Raw genomic sequence first — 21,786 nt, 5'->3', positions numbered from 1 at the left:
ATCAAATAGCAAAAATCATTCATTATTGCCATCAAAGTGTGACAACTCGGCTGATTAATGTCTGAACTACTTATTTAAAGAGGACCCCGGCGTGCATGCATGCTACTGTCATGTGTGAGTAAAATGATTACACAGACAGAATCAGAAGCCAAGTCAGATATAAGCGGGAATCAAGTGTGAGCGTGTTATTCAGAACAAAGACTTTAATATACCACTCTTTCTAATATCATTAGTTTTTCACTGCTACCATTAAAAGTTGACCCCAGAGACAAGCACTTTTTGAAAAAAAAAACAACATTCTTTTTAAACTTAATATACAGAGTACTGCTCAGTTTATCATAGCTGTAATGATCACGACCACGCCGAGGAGATGACCTGAAGTTCAACACACCATAGGTTCACCTGACTGTACTTGATTTATTTTGATGGATGCTTCACGGAAATAAGAGCCCCTTAAGCAGAAACCGATCACGGCACACAACACTAAGCGTGGAGCAGAGCAGCCTCCATGATGAAGATACAAGTTTCACATCTGCTGGTGGTTCTGTTGAATGAGCCTTTTCCACCCTGATACACATTACCGACAAATACTGTTCCACCCGATGATTCTTACGACCTAAAATAACCTGAAGGTGACAATCCAGGATTTGGCAGGACAAACGAAAGCGGCGCTTGATCTTCCCTCAGATTAAAACCTCTGCCAAGTTTGCCAAGTTACTTATTTGTGCCTCGCCCTCCTGTAAGGACACGTTAGCACCAACTCGGGGGGGGGGGGAGACCAGTTTTCCTCAGCAAACGGCAACGATAAGCTAGAGATGTCTGCCATGGCCTCAGGAGGTGATGAATGTGTGAGCGGCGGAGACAAAAATGAGACCCACTGGCCACCTAAGGCCAGACATTTGTTAGAAATTATTTGATTACAGGGCAGAATGAAAAATGCAACTAACCAACAATAATGCCCTCACTAGCTTCTATTTTTACACGCTTACTCATCTCCTTTGGGCACAGAGCAGACATCGGCCTAAGTCACACTTCATATTAAAAATAGTATGTTTAAGGAAGTCAATCAGCTACAAAGTGAAAAGCACAAAAAAAATTAAAATAAATTTAATTTAAATAAAATATATATATAAATAAAATATCACATCCAAGAAGCTTTGACGCTGGACGCTCCACAGATACAGATTATAAAGGAAGAAAAACAAGATCAAAATCTACGAAATGTTAGACGGCTGCTTTATATTTTTGGTGGACAAACTGAGGTGACATACATTATATACAGTTTAAACATATACAGCGATCCCCCGCCTATCGCAGAAGTGACGTTCCAGGCCCACCAGCAATAGGCGAAAATCCGCGTTATAGAAAGACCATATAAACAGACATTTTTTTTATAGTTTAAGACTAAAATACCCCTCCCATGTTTTAAACACATGTAAACTTATTACAACACTCTTTGTAAACACATATGATATGTGGATGTCGGGATGAGGATAAGAGTGACATAATAAGTAATATGTGTGTGTGTGTATATAATTATATATATATATATATATAATATATATATATATATATATATATATATATATATATATATTATACACACACACACACACACACACACACAGCAGAGAACTGTCGGGGAAAAATCCGCGATATAGCGGGAGTGCGATAGCTGAACTGTGATATAGCGGGGGATCCCTGTACAGATGAAAATATTTTTGATGCAACATAATGAAACAATGTACAAATGTGCTGTTTAGTAAGGCTTACGGGTGACATTATTCATATTCTGTAATAACACTCAGATAATCAGGTAACTACGAGTCAAACTGATAGAAACTGCATCAGATTTAGATTAAGAAGCAAGCATAAGGAGTCCCCCCCTTGCAGGCTCCCAAGACGCTACGGGAGATTAAGACAGTGACATCGTTAAACCATTCTCCAGGTTTCCAGTGATTGGCTTTTGATACGCCACCCACCCTCCCCCAAAATCAGAGTTTGTGATCACAATCCAAGCTCGCATTTGCACATCAGATTATAATGAGACTTCAAAGGGCCTCAATGTTCAAAGAATTTGTTTCAACGAGAAGGAATTGCACACACGCATTCGGTCATCACTGTTGGCTGCGGCGCACTGTGTACAAAAAAGATTAAATAAACTGTATCAAATACAGAGTATAGCATGCATGTGCCTTAAAACGTTGACTTGTGTTTCGATGAGTTAAACATAAACTCTCTCGAAACTGTAAGCTTACATAACTGGAAAGTTCCTTTGATGCTATGACAAGAAAACACACATCTTCAAGCTGGGCAGACCTATGGAGAACCAGGTCAATATGTCCTGTCCCGGGGTATCGACACACCTAGAGCCCCGAGAGGAGCTTCACCAGTGGGATCTCCCTCTCCCCCAGCAGAAGATCTCTCTTCAGACTCGTGCCCTTGTTGACCACCTTGATCTTGATGGCCAGGTTCTTCACCTGGGCGGACGGCACAGAGTCAAAGAAAAAGTCCTCGTTGAAGATGGGGTTGCGGCTGTTCTTGATTATGGTGCTCCTCTGCTTCTGCAGCTTGCCAGGGTTCAGGTAAATGGCCACGCAGCAGTTGATGCTCTTCGTGTCAAACAGCTTGTCGTACAAGTCTTCGGCCGCCAGCACACGGATCCGCAGACGGGCGGCACCGGGATCATAGTCGGTGCAGAGGCGCAGACTGCCGCCCTTGTGCAGGTTTACCGTGTGCTCTCGTTGCTGCCGGTCTGGGCCCGGAAGGTGGTCCCCACCGACAGCCGTCGGACAGTGGATCCGGCGCTGGACACAGGGACTGGGCTCGGCAGAGCTGCACTCATCTGTGGACAGGGAGCTGTGGCGGGCGAAAGACCTCTTGGCTTTCACCACCTTCGCCTGTGTCTCGTGGGTGAGGATCTTGAGCAGCGAGGCAGAGCGGGACAGCAACGGGGAGCTGAAGGGCGAAGATTCCGCCGAGGAGCAGGTGTCGCTCTCCCCGCCGCTGAAGTAGCGGTACGGGTTCATGTGAGCGCCGCTCAAGTCCGCCGGGTTCAGGTGGTTGCCCTCGGCGGCGCCCTTGCCTGCAGATTTGCGTTGGGAGTTGGGTGAAGTGGCGGGACTCGTGTGGTCACTGTGGAAGAGGGACTCCTTCCTGCGAGTGTGGGGGCTCTCCATGAGGGTGGCGAAGCCGTAGGACGTCTGCGTCTTTGGGACGTAGGGTAGGGACATGGCCGTCTGAGACTGAGGATCGGCATTGGTGTCCCCAGCCACCGCTTCATCCGCCGTCTCGATCTGGATGATGTGGCGATTGGCCGCCTTCAAGAGGTTCTTGGTATCTCCTGCCAGCTTGCTGACTAGCCGGGGGCTGCGTGGACTGCCCTGGGGCTTCTTGCCGCTAATGGCCTGCTCTGAGGCGGAGGGATGCGGAACATCCTTAGGCTTGGCGTCCAGCGTCTCCACTTCCGGGGGGCAGCTCACCAACTTCGGAGGGATGAAGAAGTCGGGGATTTTATCTGGCGTCAGGACGTTGCTGTAGACAGGAGCCTTTCCCTGCCTGTCCCCGCCATTGCCCTGACGCAGCACGTTACTCTCCACTGATCCACGGATCTTGTCCAGCACCCACATGCTTTCACGGGACTTGACTGGAGTTAAAAGATTGTCCTTCTCTGCAAACAGGGGCAGAAACAACCGTCACAGACAAATACAAACATCTCTTTACCGCACCTCAAGTCTCACTGTGTTACTTCGGCCAGCAAGTAAAACTATGATTAGGAATTAAAATGTCAAGATGTTTACAATGCATGATGAACGCACAACCGACTATACACTCCTACCAGTCAAAACTACACATCAAGTCCTCAGTGATCCTCAAAACACACTAAAGTTCTTATTCAATAACCATCAACCAAAAAATAATGGAAATTTACCAAGTTAAAAGTTAAGTCTTACATAGGCTCTCAAAGTGAAATTGTTAATAATTATATACAGATGATGACAATTTTCCACAGGAAGAATACAGAGAAACGCCAAACTGTTCCATCTATCATCAAGTTAAATTAGCTCAAAGACTCCGTCATAAGTGGCTCCTGAACAAAGAAAACTGTCCTTCAGCTGATAAAAACAGGAAATGTGCAAATATGATGGTTTTTAAGGTGCCTTTATTTCTGCGATATGTTCCTGCCGTACAGAAAGGTCAACATATCATTTCAACAATAACTCTCTCTGTCCTTTCACGTCCTTTTCTCATTCTGTGCTTATTTTACCCATATAATTTCAGTTCTCAGTTCAAACTAACAATGATATTTGTAATCTCACAAAGCCTGTATATTAAAAAAAGTCAAATTACATCTATTTAATTTCTTTCCTTCTTTTCCTGTTTTGCATTATTCTGATGATGTTTTATGTATCACAACAGATCCATGTTGTGAAAGGCGCTATATAAAAATAAATAGAATTGAACTGAAACTTATTTCTCAAGTTTAAATATAACTTTAATTGATTCATCCATCTTCTAACCACTTACCCAGTACAGTATGTGCCTCTCTAGTATGTTGCTTTGATGGAAACTTGTCCCTAAATAAATAAATGTAAAATAGAACGTGCAAATTCCACATATAGACAAAAGGGCAGGGATGGGATTTCGACTCCCAGCACATTTATTCTTCAAGCATTTCAATTTAGAATTAAGATACAACCCGCTAAGAATTAGTGGCGAGGGTATGCCTACATTCCGCAGGCCTATCTAAAGAATGTCAAGGCTGGCCTCATCTATCCCTGCTCTCTGATCTCTCCCCATCTGGTCAGCAGGCATTGCTGGACGTTCTGCCCTTCATCCTCTCCGTCCTTAGTCCTTCTACCCTCATGTGCTTTCCTCACCTAGACCGGTGCATAGCTCAATGGGCAGAGCATTCAGCTCAGATGAAGAACCCACTAGGCGAGGGTTCGAAGCCGGCTTACATCAGCTTCCTCCGATGATCTATTTTCTGTCTTAGCTTTTATTGCCCTTGGTTCACCCTCCTTGTGTCCAGTTCAGGTTTTGTTTGGTACATTTTGATTCTGTCATTAGTCTAGTGTTCAGTCCTTCTGCAGTGTTTCTTCTTAGTCCCGTGTTCGATAGAGTAGTTATTCCATCTATTTTCCCTGCACCCTTGCTATTGGGTGACTGTCTGATGTTTCACTCCTGCTTCCTTGTTAACCCGGTTCCGTTTGTGTATTTACGTTCCTGCCTGTGTTTATTTCTTTGGTGAGTCATTGTTTGTGCTATGTTACTGTGTGCTTGTAGTTCTGTCTGTTTCCTAGTCCTGCTCCCACATTTTGCTCCAGTTCCCTTATTAGTGTATAATTTTCTTTGTGGTTAATTTAGCTGGTCTCTTCGCTTACTTACTTGGGTTTTACCCCTCATGGTCCCTTTACTTTGTGGTTTTACCCTTGTGCTCCGTTTTTTTTTTTTTTTTAAATACACCCCTCTTATCTTGGAGATGCAAGTGGATCATCCACCTTCCTTCCATCTGCACCATACCACGCAGCTGTGACAAACAATTACTTTGGCATTTTTGATCTTAATAAAATTCTTTTCAGGACAGAAAATGTATACCTTATGACTAAAGCCCAGGGAGCACAAATTTGATTGCTAACATGAGGGAGGTCATGAGAAGTCCTTCAAAAACTGAATTGTAACTGTACCAGAGAATGTCGGAAGCCAAAGGTGAACCACAGAGAATAGTCCTGTGTGAAATACACTTGCTCGAGGGCGGATATTACCACGACAGTTACATCTTTACGTCTGTCAGATAGTGGCAGTTTTTGATGGTTTTTGCGTTATGGTATCACCTGGCTTAGGAATCTACGAAGTAAAATTACAGAATTGAACCCCCCTCCCCCCAGTTTGTTGGCTCCTGACCAGGCATATAGCCAGTTTGAACCCTCTTCGAAACTCATTCTTGGCTTCGAACCTGCCTGTTTATATTACACAAGTTTAGGCACTTGTATTAAACAAACGCTGTTGTTTATAATACTGCTCACAGAAAATTAAATGATGGATGACCCAGTAAATCCCAATAGGGTCGTATAGTTATATTCACATTAAGACCAGTTGGCTTCATGGTGATATTATAAAACCTTACTTCGTGACTATCCGTTTTGTTTAACGTGTCTAATTACCATTTGCATTATAGGGAAATACCAGAACGAACAATATAATCACTGCAAGCACCGGTACATGTAGAAATTCACTATACTCAAGGTGGGCAATGCTGGTAACACTCGAATCTATCATCTATGAATCATACACATACAAACTCTCTATCCTTCCGATTGATCTAGAATTCTGCCTTATCTTCTTAAGCAATTAGCGATTTTCTCTTAAATAGCAATTCTGTTATGATGGCTTAGATAATTCTATATGCACTGTAATTATATGTAATTCAGTTTCCATAAATGGTAAGAAAATTACTCCCAATCAGTTTGACTTTTAAAAAGCGGCGCAGATTTCGGGAAGTACGTCTGAATTTTCCGCGCAGTCTAGTTTTAGAGAGCAGCACGCAGGCAATTGCGCACGTTTGCTTTTTGGATAATACGTCGCAGTACATTGTGGGTTAAAACGTCTTTATAGGAAAACCATTCACAAGAAAAATAAGTTGTTGTAAATTCCATGTGTTATTGTTTTTGAGCTTGCAGCATGCATTATGTATACTCACGCACTTAATTCTACATCGAATTATTCAACCTAAATTTATTTGGTTTTAAAGTGCATTAAACAGAACGATAGACGGGGTATTTATATTTTGTCTGTTCAACAAAATATAACCCAAACAATATTTATGCAATAACTGCGTTTTATGTTAATCGTACAAGACAAATACAAAGTGGGCGAAAAGAACTAGCGTCTATTAAAATTATTCGTTTTTTTGAATCGCTGTTTCGCATCGACACTTATTCACTTCGCCATCAAAAGTGGGGGAAAAAAACCTTACAGATTTCAGTTAAAACTTCAACTTTCCTGTTCTTTTACCGTATGTTAAAATGATACATTTCACAGTAAGACTAACATTACAGCCTTTATTGGGCGTTTTATCGCTTATTGTATTATAAAAGCTTTCTGCATCTGTATTTGTCCTCCACTTTAGCCCCACTTGTGGGATTTACCGTAAGGGACTTACTGCGGGCTGGCGGGGGTCTGCAGCGCTGCTAACAGGTGTCTCCGCTGCGCGGCTCCGCGGCTCCGTGGCTCAGTCACTTGCGCTTCATCCTTCCTTCCAACTTGCGCAAACTCGCACCTTCTAAGCGGCTCTCGGCGCGTCCGCTGCCCGTTATATGCGCAAACCGCGGCTGCCAGCTTTCCGTCAGCCAATCAGATAAGCGCAGCGTTTGTCCTCAGGTAGCCGTCAGCATCCAGCGGTGTTTCCTATGCTTTCCAAACGAAATACTTTACATAAAAAAAAAATCCCGTGAACGTCTTTCGATGCTGGTTCGGTCAACAGGCGATGTGACTGGGTCACAGTCCCAGAGAAAAACAAATCCATAACCCAACATGCATTCAGGCTTATCAACTTCGGTCAGCTGGCTGGAGTGAAATTTTCAATTCGAGACAAGCCTGCACCCATATACGCGCGCATTTACATGTATGTAACGGTTTTATTACCATATAAATAGTCTGCAGGGTTTGCAAACTACCCCAACGCTTTTGACGTAGCCATTTTTAGGTTTGTAAAGGAATAATACAAATTTACCGCAAGTTTTCTTGATGAACTTGAGTCTGAAAGCGTGAGTGTCACACCACACGCGTGTTAGCAATCCTATATACTATAATATGCTGCAAGAATCGCAAAACGTTCATTATCTCCGTTTTTTCCTTCGTAAGCATCAGCATGTGCCGACCGCTGTTCAACAGCTGAGCTTCTTGTTCAACATCTATGACGTTCCTAACGTCTGCTTACAATTTACATTTGCTTTTTTTTACTTTTCTAATTCATTTATCTGACACCTTTATCCATGGTGACTGAAAGCAGAGGGAAAGGTCACAATTTGTGAGTACTCCCTGGGATCTGAACCTATGACCTAGAGGAGCTCAACCACAATAGAATATGTGTCTTTAATATGAATTCGGTGTTCAGGCATAACTGATTGGTTCACAAATGCCGTTTACACTTGGTTTTAAAATTAGTCTTGGGTGATCGGATCACATGTGGTATTCATCGTTGTCAAGTGTAAACGGCCACCAAGATGTGTGTTAATCAGATTACCCAAACCACTCGCCGTGGTGCTCTCGGATGCATTTCATCACATACGTTTTGTAGTATAAACGCTAATGCATCCCCAACAAAAATAACTGTACATGGAGTCATTTGACCTTCTAGCAGAAGTGACACAGGCAATAAGGCAAACACAAGTGGTAAGCTGGGCACCTTGGAGACGCATCATAAACGACGACGAGGCCACTGTCCACCTGCGATGTGGTCGCCAAGACGCATTTCAAACCTCAGAATAAAACGGGCATGAGTGTTGCATTCAGTTTTTATACAGCAGCTGCAGAACCATTCGATTGCCCATTCTGACAACACAAAGCATCCTGTATTTCAGAAGGAAAAAAAAAACATTAATTAACCTTTCAATCAAACGTGATAAGTTTGGGTGGCTGCACTCAATCTGAATAGATACAAAAGCACACATTAGCCTGTGTTTCAGTAGATAACGTGCATAGTGGGTGATTGATTCAGAAAACCCACACAATATGGAAACTTAAAAAAAAAATAAAAAATTCGAGAGACATCCAATGTACCATTTTCTCCACCGGCTGCTGTCTATTTACAGTTTGTTGCCATTGGCAACAGAAGCACCCATTTCCAAGCATTTGGCGATAAGTGGCCATTCTTCCCCTGCTCCTCATCACTCTGTGTGAGGCCTGGTGTTTGAAAGCGTGGCATCCATCCTGTAGCCCACGCTACTACAAAGGGCAGCATTCCGGGCGCCTCTCTACCTCGCTCAAGAACCCATGAAAAACGCCAGAACGAACGGAACATCCCACCGAACGCGGCATTTCCGGGTCACGCGCCTGCTCGAGACGAGGCCAGCGGAGGAGATAAAATCCACAGGCTCTTCCGTAAATCAGCAGACAAAGTGCACGAAAATGAACTCAAGCACCATAGCGCACATACTGTACCTAGAGACAATCACTGTATGCATGTAACAACAAAGTCACAAGAAACCGCTGCAAATGTCCTGCCTCCTAACAGAGACTCTGCATCTTATCCCTGGTGTTTCACACTACTCATGAATTAACAAATACAGATATTTAACACCACTGTTTTGAATGAACAGTCAAGCACTTGGGCTTTCAACATATCCCTGGCCTGTAAAACACCCGTGTGCCAACGACATGGAAAACTCAGTAGATGAGGCTTAAGTACTCCAGGAGAGACTGGACAAGATCCCTTTTCCAAAGGACTTTCATCAACACTTGGCTGTATTTCCAACCGCCATTTTATTTAATATCGTGTGTCGGTGTGAAAATGGGTCCTAGCATTACCTGGAAGAGCTTGCAAATTCAGGTTCAAAAAGTACAAAGTCCAGAGAGAACGGGTTTCCCTCAGCTCTGCACCATTCCATCACCATTTCACATCGTTTCCATGTCGCAGCATTGCAGAGTCATGCGTTACGCCCCACCACCCCAGCAAAATAAGGACTCTTTGCCACGGAAATGCCACCAGATTCTCAGAATTTGTATCAAAACCTGAGTCTATGAAACGGCAATATTGTTAGGGAAAGGGAAAAAAAAGCACATCTAAATACAATCCAATGGGAAAAGTGCAGGGGGCAGTTATCAGTGTGTCGGGATCCCTATAGGTGAAAGTAAAATAGAAACAGGTTACTTTTTTGGTCATGAGTTTTTAGGTGAACTGCAATTTAATGAAGCAAAATGTTTCTCCATTTCACTGCGCACATTTACTCGCACTCCAAGGCTGTGCACCCCCCTTTTCAGTGACCCAACCATAAGTCTGATTAAACAGACTTATTTCAATCCATAAAGCATCTGGCCACACCAGAACCAGAAATATGCCTTTCACTGCCCTCTACAGGCTAAAGAAGGTAGTTCACATCAGGGTCAAACACGGGCCTTCTGTCAATCAGGCAACACAAGACCAGTTTGACTGCCAGTATTAAAGAACACTAGTCATCAGAACTGGTGGTGGCTAGCAGATGTAAATCAAGTGGCCTTGTACCTGAAGCATTTATCATCTACATTTAAAATTGCAGTTGGACCCCCAGTTCCAAGAAATTTTCCAGTGTACTCCACCACTCCCAGAAACCATGTCTGAAAATTCATTTTAAAAAGGACGAGGATTCTTCTAATAAAGATCTTTATTTCAGTTTTAAATAGGATTTACAAACCATATGAAAAAAGGAAACGCATGTTCACATGTGCATATCGATATTAAAGGTAGATATTGTAAACAGTCGAAGCAGAGGGGGGAGATCATGAAACAGTGAGAAGTGGCAGAATTGTTTAAAATCATCCTGAGCTTTTAGTTTTGCAAAGTTGCAGCTTAAGATCCCATACGGATGCAGAGACCAATACTCTATATATAAAACTAATAAAAATTTATAACCCTGCACCTTCACAAATTCACACCCAGCAAAAAAAAAAAAAAAAAAAAAAAAAACACACACTTTGAACAAAGAGAAGGGCTTTAAGCTTGGGGATTCCGAAGAAAATCCTGCGATAACCATGCTTGTTCGAATCCTGAATTACAGGTGAGAAAGGTTTAACAAACAGGATATCTGCAAGGCAGATGCTTGTGAGGATTCCCAACATTCTTTAAAAGAGCTTGAAGCAGTTTTTCATGACTCTGCATGTTTTAAGTGACGCACAAGTCATCTTTCAATAACACTTAAGTCGAGCAGAAGGATAATTAGCCATCACTGTTCTGTGAGCCAAAAGGCAGCCCTGCACCCACAACACAAATCCCAGTCAATTAGATTTTCTCCAAAATGTTCTATGATATGCATACAAGAGAAGCAAAATTTATCCACATTGTTGGGCTTATAGGTGCAAGCACCAATTACGTAGCTACACGCCATTTTGACCAGCCAGACATCCCCCTTTTTCTTCCCTCACAGATAAGCTGATCAAATCAAAATGCCAAAACATCAGAAGGAACTTCCGGAAGACACCGATTTTTAAAAAACTCCCTTGGACAGAGAGAGAGTTTGGTGAAGAGTTTGTACTTTAAGGGGTACACACTCCCCATTGTTCATCGAGGTGAGCAAAACTTTATAGGCAGACAGAAAGCCAGGAAGCTTGCATCTGCAAATGCTTCTTCCTGAAGACACGGGGCCACGTTTAAGGGATCACTCCAAGTATGCACTTGCGCAACTGCTAGGAGCTCGACAATCCGACGCTGCTCGACCAGTTAGCATGAAAAGCTCAGAGGGTCTGCCACAGGCGTGACCGCTGACCATTTCGCACTCCTGGTGCTTGTGTGTCTCTCTTCCTCATCATGCAAAAGAAACAAGATCCAACATTAGACATTCCAGGCTATTGCTTTCAGAAGAATGAGACACTGTTTCTGTTTGAGAGTTTGATAGAAGACCTTGGGCACCTTCACGCGGCTCTATTCCGGCACAATCAGTAGCTAGTCCCACAGAACCAGCCGGCAGAATCATGCCCCCCACACTCACTCTTTCACAGGACTTAAGGCTTTTCCTCTTCTGCGAGGTGTAACCTCTGACAAGCCAGAGTAACAAGGAGCAAAAATATAAAATGTGCAAATATCGGCTGAAGGAGCTGCTTAGTACACAGGTTGGGACACGGACTGCAACTGAATGGTTCTGGGCCTCGGCGGGAAAAACAATGCTTAAAGGACAGATCGAATAACCAAGATCACAGAAAATTGTTAAAAACTCCATTGCTTTTCATTGGATCTGACTGTTAAAAACACGTGGGTATGGTCGTCCAAAAAAAAAGCTGTTTTCGATCAGGAAAATGACTGGGGGGGGGGGTCCGAGAGGGGGCAGTCAGGACTCCTCCGTCCCCGAGTCATCCTCATCATAGCAGCAGTCCTCCTCATCCTCGTCTTCATCGTCCAGGTCCCTGTCGTCATAGTAGTCATCGTAGAAGAGGGTGGAGCCCTCGTCCGGCGGCGGGGCACGGGTGCGAACGCAGTACTCTGCCAAAGTGGTGGGAACCTTGACGCCATCTCTGTCAGCGTCCTCTTTGGTGGCCAGCACCTGTTTTCTGTGAAACAGGAGACACCCAGCGAGCTCTGAGCCAAAAGAAAACGCTTACAGCGCGAGTTCCTGCCGACTCTGTGCAGAAAGTCGGCCTGACACGGCACCGCATGACTGCAATGAATGGAAAGCGTTCACCAAAAAGGTGAAGCAGACTGTGTAGAACTATAGAGCGTTAGGAAGAGACAATAGAATCACTTTCGTACAAAGATAGGGGGAAAACACACTTCACTGTTTCCTAGTAGAATCACTTAATTCTTTGGAAATGAGTCTTTAATAACACAATGGAGACAACAGGAAGTGTAAGAGCAGGGCTGTTGGTCCAATAGCCATTCCCAGTTAAAAAAGGAGCATAAATCTCCTAAATGATAATGAGGCAGGTTTCAAACAGGGATGTTCGAATCACCCAGGGAAATACTCTGTGCTTTATGGATATCTCCCTAGATACGTCGCAACTCAAGCATAGTGACTGAGCCAGAGTGTCTACTCCAGGGGTCTCCAGCTCCGGTCCTGGAGAGCTACTGTCCAGTAGGTTTTCTATCCTACCTGGATTCTGATGAGCCACACCTGCTCTCAGGTAAATACCAGGAACAGGTGTGACTCATCAGAAGCCAAGTGGGACAGAAAACCTACTGGACGGTAGCTCTCCAGGACCGGGGTTGGAGACCCCTGGTCTACTCAATATCCCACCGATGCTTATGCTAAGGAAACAAACTGCAATGAACTGGACAATGTAAATAAGAACTATGTTCGAGGATTGGCAGACGCCACATCAGCGACACAGCCCATGTTCTTCCCAGAGTCCCCATCAAGTGTGTCCATGGGTGCCACCCCCCCTCACCTGATGATGTCGGCATACTCCCTGTCCTTCCCTTTGCTGTCACGCCACTTACGGTACATGACCGATGCGTCCACGTTGGCTGGGGAGAAGGTGTTGGGCTCATTCAGCAACGAGATCACGCTCAGCAGGATGGTTCTGAGGGGGAACAGCAGCAGAATGCGGGGGGGGGTCACTCAGGAGAGCACGACCACATAACGACAAGGCAGTGACACACTCAGGGAACACAGAAATAAGTCTGACACAATGACAACATTATACGCGGACAAAAGCAGAACTGCATGTGAACAGAGCTGGGTGCAATCATCCTTACAGTACAGGACAGCACGTGTTGATATTAATCAAGATTCAGGCTATTCTGAGATGTATTTTTCTGATATTTTTCCGCCCCATCTCTAAATAGAACTAGTAGGAAACGTCCCTTATCAGGTAAATTAGGATCAGCATCAAACCAGATAATCACAGTAAAGCACATCTTTTAACCCCAAGGAAATCAGTCTTCTTTTTTTGCATCCATTTTATCAAACAGCCATCTTCTACCTAATGAAATCTCACTCCCAGGCATAGTTAAATCTCATTTGGCTCTCGTCTGACCACAAGTCGAATTTCCCACTGTGCGTGACAGCTAACCTGCTCAAGTACAAGCAATTTTGCACCCACACAAGATAAGGCACAATCAGGAGGGCATTCACCTGCGGGGTTATACTTAGACAGGCAGCGATGCCCCCCACAATAGCTTTACAAAAACAGGTCCGGGAGCGACGCCGTTAAGCTCAGGGACTGGGGTCTGCAGAATGCCTCGTGTCGGGGTAATAAAAGGTCTGCACCAGCATTTGTTTTTCATGCTCGCCACCAATCACGTGTGCCACGCTTTTCTGGGCTAAGATACACAAGACTTATTTTTATTAGCCGTTGTTGCCAGGCCAACAGAAACACCCAAGAGGTAACAAAAGCGCCCGAGATTGGAGTGGATGGCAAGTGGCGTACAGCCGAGGTGAAGAAACATGGAATCAAGGCGTGGGGGAAGAATACACACCATGAATCCGGGATTCCTTAAATTACATCCATCTTCAATGACGACTACATTCAAGGACCTGTTTATATCAGAGATCCACAACTATTCTCCCTTGGGCCAAATTCCAGCAGTAGCTACAAAGTCAAGACCCAGGGAAACCACAAAAAAAATGTAAACCGCAGTCCAAGTGGAAGCTATTGGTTCACATAGGGGAAAAAGAGATACATTTATGCATCAAATCTACACCGACTACAAATGAAACAATTCACAGTGGGGTCTTCCGAACAATTTAGATTTACAGATTAGGAGAGAGAGGACAGGACAGCGTTGCACAGGAAGAGGAACAGGAGGAAGACTGCAGAACAGTGGTGGAAAAGCATCGCGATAGGTTTGACAGATATAGCAGAGAACCGGACAGACGGCGGGGGAAGCGGTGCGGAGGGTACCTGACGTTTTGCGTGGGGTTCCATCGTTCTGATGGCAGCTCGCCGCTCTGGGGGTCGTCCACTGGCGGGTGCAGGATGGAAATGCACACGTCGCCATTCTACGGATGCAGAGAGGCTCCGACAGTCAGCACAACAGAACCTGGGCTTACAGATCAGAGCACGGCCCGGATGGAAGGAGCGGCGAACGATGCCCCGCCTTACCTCATAAATGTTAGGGTGCCACATCTTGGTGAGGAAACGGAAGGCGGGTGGAGAGTAGGGATAGTCCACAGGGAATTTGATACGGGCCTAGAAGGGTGAGACGACCAGTCAGTGACAGAAGCCGGTAACTAGAGGACCAAGCAGGTGCATACTCTTCAACCATACAGCAGCTGGCTGTCCTGACCGTGAGGAGCAGCTCAGGCTCCTGGAGCCCTGCCTCAGGGATTGCCAAACAGCACCGGTACATCATGTCAGCCATTAAATCCTGCCCTCTATTAGGAAAAAGGTGATGATACATAAAAGCATTAAAACAGCACACAGACAGCAGCGGGACTCCGTGTTAGTCGCTGCCAAAGCACATTACAGAGAAAATTAAATGTACCCATTATTAAAAGAAATACCGAACCTATAATGTGAGGTAGGAGGCAAAACCCACTGGTGCCAACAACTGAGGGATCAAGAGGTACTGCAGAGGACTAGGACGACTCCCAGATGTCACCAAGACAGGAACAGTCCTTCGCCCTTCTCTCTGAAGGGGGCGGCCACTTAGCCAGGTAAGAAAGGCAAAGCTAATTGGGGGGGGGGAACTTTCTAAAGGGCAAAGAAAACATCCACCTCAAAAAAAAGATCGACAAAAAAAATAAAAAATTAAATTGCATACTAATGCAACTGAAGATGACATACATGCAAACACACCATGACATCCAAAAACAGGTACAATCACACCAGAACTCAATACGGTATAGCGGCATTAAGCGTATGAAATAAAGGCAGCCGCAAGTGTTTTGCAGTGTAACGTCAGAGTGTTAACAGAAATCCTGCATTGCTCTATGTAAATATCAACCACACAGCAGAATCAGTGTGTGGACGTCTCATATTAGCACCCAGAAGATTAATTTCCAGGAGCATAGGACCAGGTGGAATGAGATGAGGCGTGCTGGCAGACCGCTAATGTCATCATGTCACAGAAGGTGTGTTACACAGGCTGCGCGCTGCCTAATCTCGGAGCACTCATCTACACGCCTGGAAACGAAGCCAATATCTCCGAGACACATGTGGAGTCTTTACTGAAACCTGCACTGGCACCTCACAGCCAAGTACAGCGCATACAACATAGATCTTCTGTACTAGAGCACGAGTAACAGGTTGTAGTGTTTTCCAAGCACACGAGAGACAGAGATTGGAATGGCAATCAGCTGTGCAAGGACTGTAAAAGGAGCCACACGTCAGAGCTTCAGACAAAACACAGATTTACACATCCCAAGGCAGCTGAAACAGGTTAAACAGCGACCTACTAAACCTGGTAACTGGTAGGCGAGCTGAATAAGATGTTTGAGCAGGGAAATCTGTGAACAGGCCCTCCCGGACCGGGACTGGGGAAACTCTGACCTAGAAGGTGGTAAAGCAGAGGCTCTGGGAAGCAGATCTATTAGCCGTGCAGGTGAAGGTAAACGTACCAGCGCCAGTCTGACCTCTTTGCCAACCTGAAAACCAGACTGAAGAAATGAGGAATGAGGTCACGACTGGTGCCAAGGTACGACGGAGTCGTCCCAAACGTCCTAAGCACGTTTGTCTTCACAGCAAACATTCTGATACGCATTCCTCACCCCGGCAAGTGATACTTGGACAGATAAAGCATTAGTTCAAATCTCAATTCAGAAGACCATGTTCTGTTATGCCAGGACATGAAACCACCCCCCCAAAAGAAAAAAAAAAAAAAAAAAACACAACTTCTCCCACAAAATAATTACATGTTGATGTTTATCTAAATATCAGTATAGCTGAACACCAATTACTGTAATCAGCAAAACATTTATCCAGTCCCACCTGGGCATTCCAATATCCATCCAGAGCACTAGTGAACCAGTCCGCAAGACCAAGACTGCAGCATTTTTGCGACTCAAAAGGTGCTGAAGCTCATATCTGGACGTGCACATGCTCATATCGCCCAAGCAGTAATTCCCTTATCAGCGGTGACGTTGTGTTTTTCGATGCAACTCAAAGGCTACCCCAGCGCTCAGTAATTTCACGAGCAAACACACAACAAAAACAGTTTACTTGTCAGTGCCAGAAATGTCGCCCTCCCTCCTGCCCGCAGCCCCGCTTCTGCACTCAGGCGCGCACACAGCAGCGCTGAATGAGGAAACTGTTTAGGCTCAGAAAAGCAGACTCTCCCAGGTCCCAGCACACAAGCAGGGCTTTGTTCTAACCGAGTTAGAACATGAAGTGAGTGCAGTCTGGTTCATTTGATTGACAGGATTGTGACAATATCGATACGCCGATATATTTAGGCAGAAATATTCCTTAAAAGAAGTTCACCATTTTATTACTGCTATAAAAAACAGCAGAAAATATCTGGGAGCATTTTGCAGTTTAAGGGCATCATTATGGGAAATGGTCTGGCACCTTCTAAAATGGAAAACGGTGCAATTTTCTTTAAGACATACGCAACACCCCTCCCCCAAAAAAAGGGGGCTTTAAACCATGGAAGCGGCTTGGGGGGGGCGGGTACATGTTTGATTACATGGTAGAAATATGCCAGCTGCCACAGATGGAGTCAGACACCGTGCCACACATACTGGCACATTCAGGTCTAGGATATTTCCCACAGCAGAAACCAGGCGGATCTTCCACGAAAGTAGCTAAACAAAGCCAGACTTTCCTGAAAAAGTCAGACTCAAACTTGCACCATCTCTAAACTTAGCCTCATATGTCACTCCACTAACGCAGTCAAGTTACTTTGGTAGCTAGAATCAGTATACCTGTATATTACATACATCTACAGAATGTATTTTATGCTTTAAAAGCACGTAACGGATCATTTAACACACATTTCAAGCAAGTATAGAAACACCTCAATGATCTGATGACACTGTGACCACCGCTGGACTTTTAGAGACTTCAAAAGTGGCTAAAGTTCCATTTCAAATATATTTAACCAAGACAGTGGGCTTGATTCCCATCACGTTTAAATCAACAGTATGTAAATTGCCTCTCAAAAGTTACTAAGGAGGAACATGATGCCAAACAGTGGCTGGGATTCAATGCAACCGTTTCAGCACAATGCATTATAGGAATAACATTCTCCTTCCATTTGTCTTCTTCTTCATACTCAAAGGTCTGGTTTGGCATTTGGGTTAAATAGCCAGCGCACTCACAACAAACAGCCTGGGCTTCACAATGAAGGCAGTTACAGCTCATCTAAGCAGAGATTGCATCTGTACCAAAACTCAACACTGATTATGTTTTCCCTGCTCTTTTACAGAGTGCATGTAGAATGGCAAAGTAATTTGTAGAAACTACTTTCATAGGTCCCCCCACAACTCTCTTTAGCACAAGCAGCACTAAGTTTTTAAGAATTGTGTTAATATGGTGACCCGAAAGGTAATGTTCTGGACTAGCCAAGCCTTTATGCAGTGACCCTTAAGGTGATATATATAGTGCCTCTGTGATGGATACAGGTCCAACTCAAATATAATCCTAACAACAGATTTCAGCATTTAAGCAAACTCTGGCAGGTTATGAGAAAGGAATCAAAAGTGAAACCATTCTCCCTCCCCCCATTGGGGCACATCATTGACACTGAAGTTGGACATGGCTGCAACCTACATGTCCATACGCAGATAAGCAATTTATCCAGCAATGCCCCAGATCACGCCACAGCAAGAACACAGAATTATTTACGCAACAATCTAGCTACCTTTTTCAAATTTATTCTGCATTGCTGGCAGCATTTTAAAAGCTACTGTAGAAGACAACATAATAGTCTAAGTTGCTGTAGGATTCAGTAGGGTAGGGGTGTGAGTTTCTCCATACAGGATGGCACCAGATTCCCAAGTGCAGTTCTGCCTCATTCATTTTGGTTAGTTTCTCTGGCCAAGAAAAACGATGCTGCCCTTTACAATTCGGATTAAGTGGTTTTTAAACCTTCAACAAAATGAGCCATAGCTCAGGAGGGAGCTTTAGTGAATCCAATGTCCAACAGCCTCAAAAAATATACACATCTGGCAAAACATGTCCTTTAATAAAGGAATCGATTCTTTAACCATACCAACCTACTGCCAATTCTGTTTACCCCGTAAAGACTCTAAACTGTAAACAGATTAGGCAATAAAACTGCCTGAATAATTGTACATGTTCAGTTTAATATCACATACACAGATGGAGAGGTGCAGACAAGCACGCCACTGACAACTGTCCGTCCATCTATTTATGACTGAATAAAGTGCAGAGATAACTGAACGATAGGGTCTTGACTGGATTTAATACACATTGTTAAGTTTCTACAAAAGGTTATGCAGTGACAGCCAGTAAACTACAAGCAATCAATGTAACGTTCAGGAGATTAGCCTGACTTGCTTTCAACATCGGCCTTCAGGTATATCAGACACGATCAAGTACGACAGGTCCTGTCGTTGCGCCTTTACATTTCCTAAGCAAAAACTGAAGCATTTGGCTCTCATTGTCCGCCTCCCCCACTCGACTCAAGCTAACACTAAAATCTGTGTTCTGCGGGTAGTTGACCAATAGGTAATGGGACGAAAGGGTGCTTTACTGTGGGATACACTACACTTTGTTGCCGGGGAAAACAGACCACATGCAAATGACACCGCACAAAGCTTACACTGACAGCTGGGGATCATAAAACAAAAGGAGGGCAGCCACATGGCACGGTCACGCTGACTGGTTTACCTGCCTGCTGAAAACCTGGCAAAGGAAGCAGAACCGATCATCAAGCCCATCAGAACCGTGGCCGGTTAAGTAACACGTAGCGTGCCTGGCAGCAGGGTGCAGCCGCTGAGTCAACTGCAACACATCATCAAGTCTTAAAAACCAGCTCACGTCGCACTTCGTAAAGTTCGAACTGCACGTATGCGAGTCCTATTTCCTATTCGCGGTTTAATCGAATTGAAACAGTTCATATACATAAGAGACGAGCAGTTAATTATTCCAGCTATAAATTTAGTACAAGCAACCATGCAAGTTCAGCCACAGATAGAACCCTGTAACGATACCAATACCTCAGAAAGTATACGGTGCCCTTTTACTGTTCGGCTACAGTCCATATCCCAGTGTGATATTTGATTTCAGATTAAGGTGCCCCCCACCCCCAGAGCTAGTTTAGCACAAGGGCGAATAACTTCGCCGCGAACGCACAACTTGTAGAGGGGAACAGGGGGGTTAGATTAGTAGTAGAAGTGAAGGCCGCAGTACCGACGACGGAAACCGACATCACGTTTGGGGGGGGGGACGGTATGAAGAGGAACAAAGGGTCCCGAGGGAAGCGCCACAAGCCGACGGACACGTAGGCGACGGGGGAGGAAAACGGCCGAGAGCCCGGCCCCACAACTCGGGGGCAAACGGCGTCAATGTGGGATAAAGTAACTTGTTAACTAGCTGGCGTCGCCTGTTAACCACCCAAGTGCAACTATCAGCACTCAGCAACTATAACACTGAGCTTTTCCCGTCTCTCTAACTTCGTAGTTCCGATTCGTGTCCCGCCGCTGACACATTTTTACAAAGTGAGCACGAACTTCTCCAGGTGCGTTACTGTAGCTCCCCGGTACTCACCTTAAAATAGCCCCCTTCGTAGTGGGTGTTCGGGGGTCCGAATATCGCCACTTCCCAGTTGTAGAGGTCCGACTCGTCCACTAAAGTTATCTTGAAGCCCTCGACCGGCTCTTCCTGGAGACTTTTCAGCTCGAGCATTAGCGCTTTTTGAGAGCTGGCGACGTGGTGAAGTCCGGGCTGAGCCATTCTTCCGTTACTGTATAAAGGCGTTTAATACTCCTGACCTCCAAAAACACGGCGCGCCTCCGAAAACCAGCGGCCTCGCTCTGCAGCGACCCTTTTGCGCCTTTGTTCCCGTGGGCTGTCGGGCTTGGGGGGCTGCTTTTCCTCCTAGGTGGAGCCCGAACGAGCCGGTGACAAAAGTGACGGAGCCCGAGCAGCCCAGAGCTGGGAGCCCTCACACCGATCCGCCCTTTCCCCCCAGGCACAGGTCTTACGGCGGGGCTCTCCGTCCACTATACAGCCTTAACCAGATATCAGCATGTAGTACACTGGTTACGTCGAACAAGGACTGAAATAAAGTGTGCAAAAAAAAAAATCAATAAACAAACAATCACCCACTGTTGAGAAAAGTCTTATCTTTCAGTTTGCTGATACTTCACGCGTACCCCTTCAAATAAACCCAGTCACGGAGAACATAGCTGCACCGTGCATGCTGGGAAATGAAGTTTCAAGAGTCTTCGCAGTACCGTTTAGTCGAATAATGTTTGATCAAGACACCTAATGTGTTCTAACTTTTTAGGCCCGCAGGTGATTGGAAGATTAAGGGAAGTGTGTCTGTCAAAAAAAAACATAAATTAAATACCATTCGTTCTTGGCCAGGTTCGTAGAAACGTCACAGCAGGTGAGGCTGCTTAAATTTGCAGAAGAGGCACTCCAGCTATTAATTAAAACGTTCTTAACGATAGCAGGTGAAAAAGCATCAAGTTTGTCGGGATTAAAAACGGGTGCGCATTGTTTACATCACTTTATTATTTTTTTTTGTTATTCAGTACTTTTGCTCTGGAAATGAGTGGACTAAGTATATACAGGGGTTGGATAATGAAACCGAAAGACCTGGTTTTAGCCCACAATAATTTATTAGCATGTGTAGGACCTCCTGTTGCAGTTTGTCTTGGGATGACAGATACAGGTCCTGCACAGTGGCCAGAGGGATTTTGAGCCGTTCCCCTTGCAGAACAGTGCAGAACCACATGCAGTGTACAATATTTGAACCACTGGGTGAACATGGTCCACCAGAATGATTCTGTAGTCCTTGGCAGTGATGCCCTATCCAGAAGAATTAGTGGGCTTAGGGAATGCCACAATCACATACAATATGTACATTTTCATATAAAATAAATGTGGCTTGGATGTTGTCACGTGATTAAAGGGGAGGGGGGAGCTGTACTTGAAAGCCATTAGAAAGAAAACAGTCTATGGTATAGGTTATATATCAGCACGTGACTTAAAAAGATTATCAGTACTAATTGGATAAAATTCTGG

The 21,786-nt window shown here is 44.7% G+C and overlaps 2 protein-coding genes across 2 annotated transcripts; both read right to left on the bottom strand.

The window, feature by feature from the left end:
• Positions 1-1,606: 1,606 nt before the first annotated feature.
• On the bottom strand, positions 1,607-7,913 carry LOC125709283 (C2 calcium-dependent domain-containing protein 4C-like). The gene is made up of 2 exons (XM_048977575.1): positions 7,163-7,913; positions 1,607-3,670 (listed from the first exon to the last, which is right to left on the bottom strand). Exon 2 carries the CDS (start codon positions 3,627-3,629, stop codon positions 2,367-2,369), a length of 1,263 nt encoding a protein of 420 aa, XP_048833532.1. The 5' UTR covers positions 3,630-3,670; positions 7,163-7,913; the 3' UTR covers positions 1,607-2,366.
• Positions 7,914-10,343: 2,430 nt separating this feature from the next.
• On the bottom strand, positions 10,344-21,050 carry cdc34a (cell division cycle 34 homolog (S. cerevisiae) a). Its single transcript, XM_048977578.1, has 6 exons — positions 20,910-21,050; positions 20,302-20,812; positions 14,731-14,817; positions 14,530-14,627; positions 13,072-13,206; positions 10,344-12,237 (listed from the first exon to the last, which is right to left on the bottom strand). Exons 2-6 carry the CDS (start codon positions 20,485-20,487, stop codon positions 12,018-12,020), a joined length of 726 nt encoding a protein of 241 aa, XP_048833535.1. The 5' UTR covers positions 20,488-20,812; positions 20,910-21,050; the 3' UTR covers positions 10,344-12,017.
• Positions 21,051-21,786: the final 736 nt, after the last annotated feature.

Source organism: Brienomyrus brachyistius, chromosome 15, assembly GCF_023856365.1.
Source record: "Brienomyrus brachyistius isolate T26 chromosome 15, BBRACH_0.4, whole genome shotgun sequence".
NCBI classification, from domain to species: Eukaryota; Metazoa; Chordata; class Actinopteri; order Osteoglossiformes; family Mormyridae; genus Brienomyrus; species Brienomyrus brachyistius.
The sequence above is the reverse complement of the archived record's forward strand: the minus strand, read 5'-3'. Positions and strand labels throughout refer to the sequence as shown.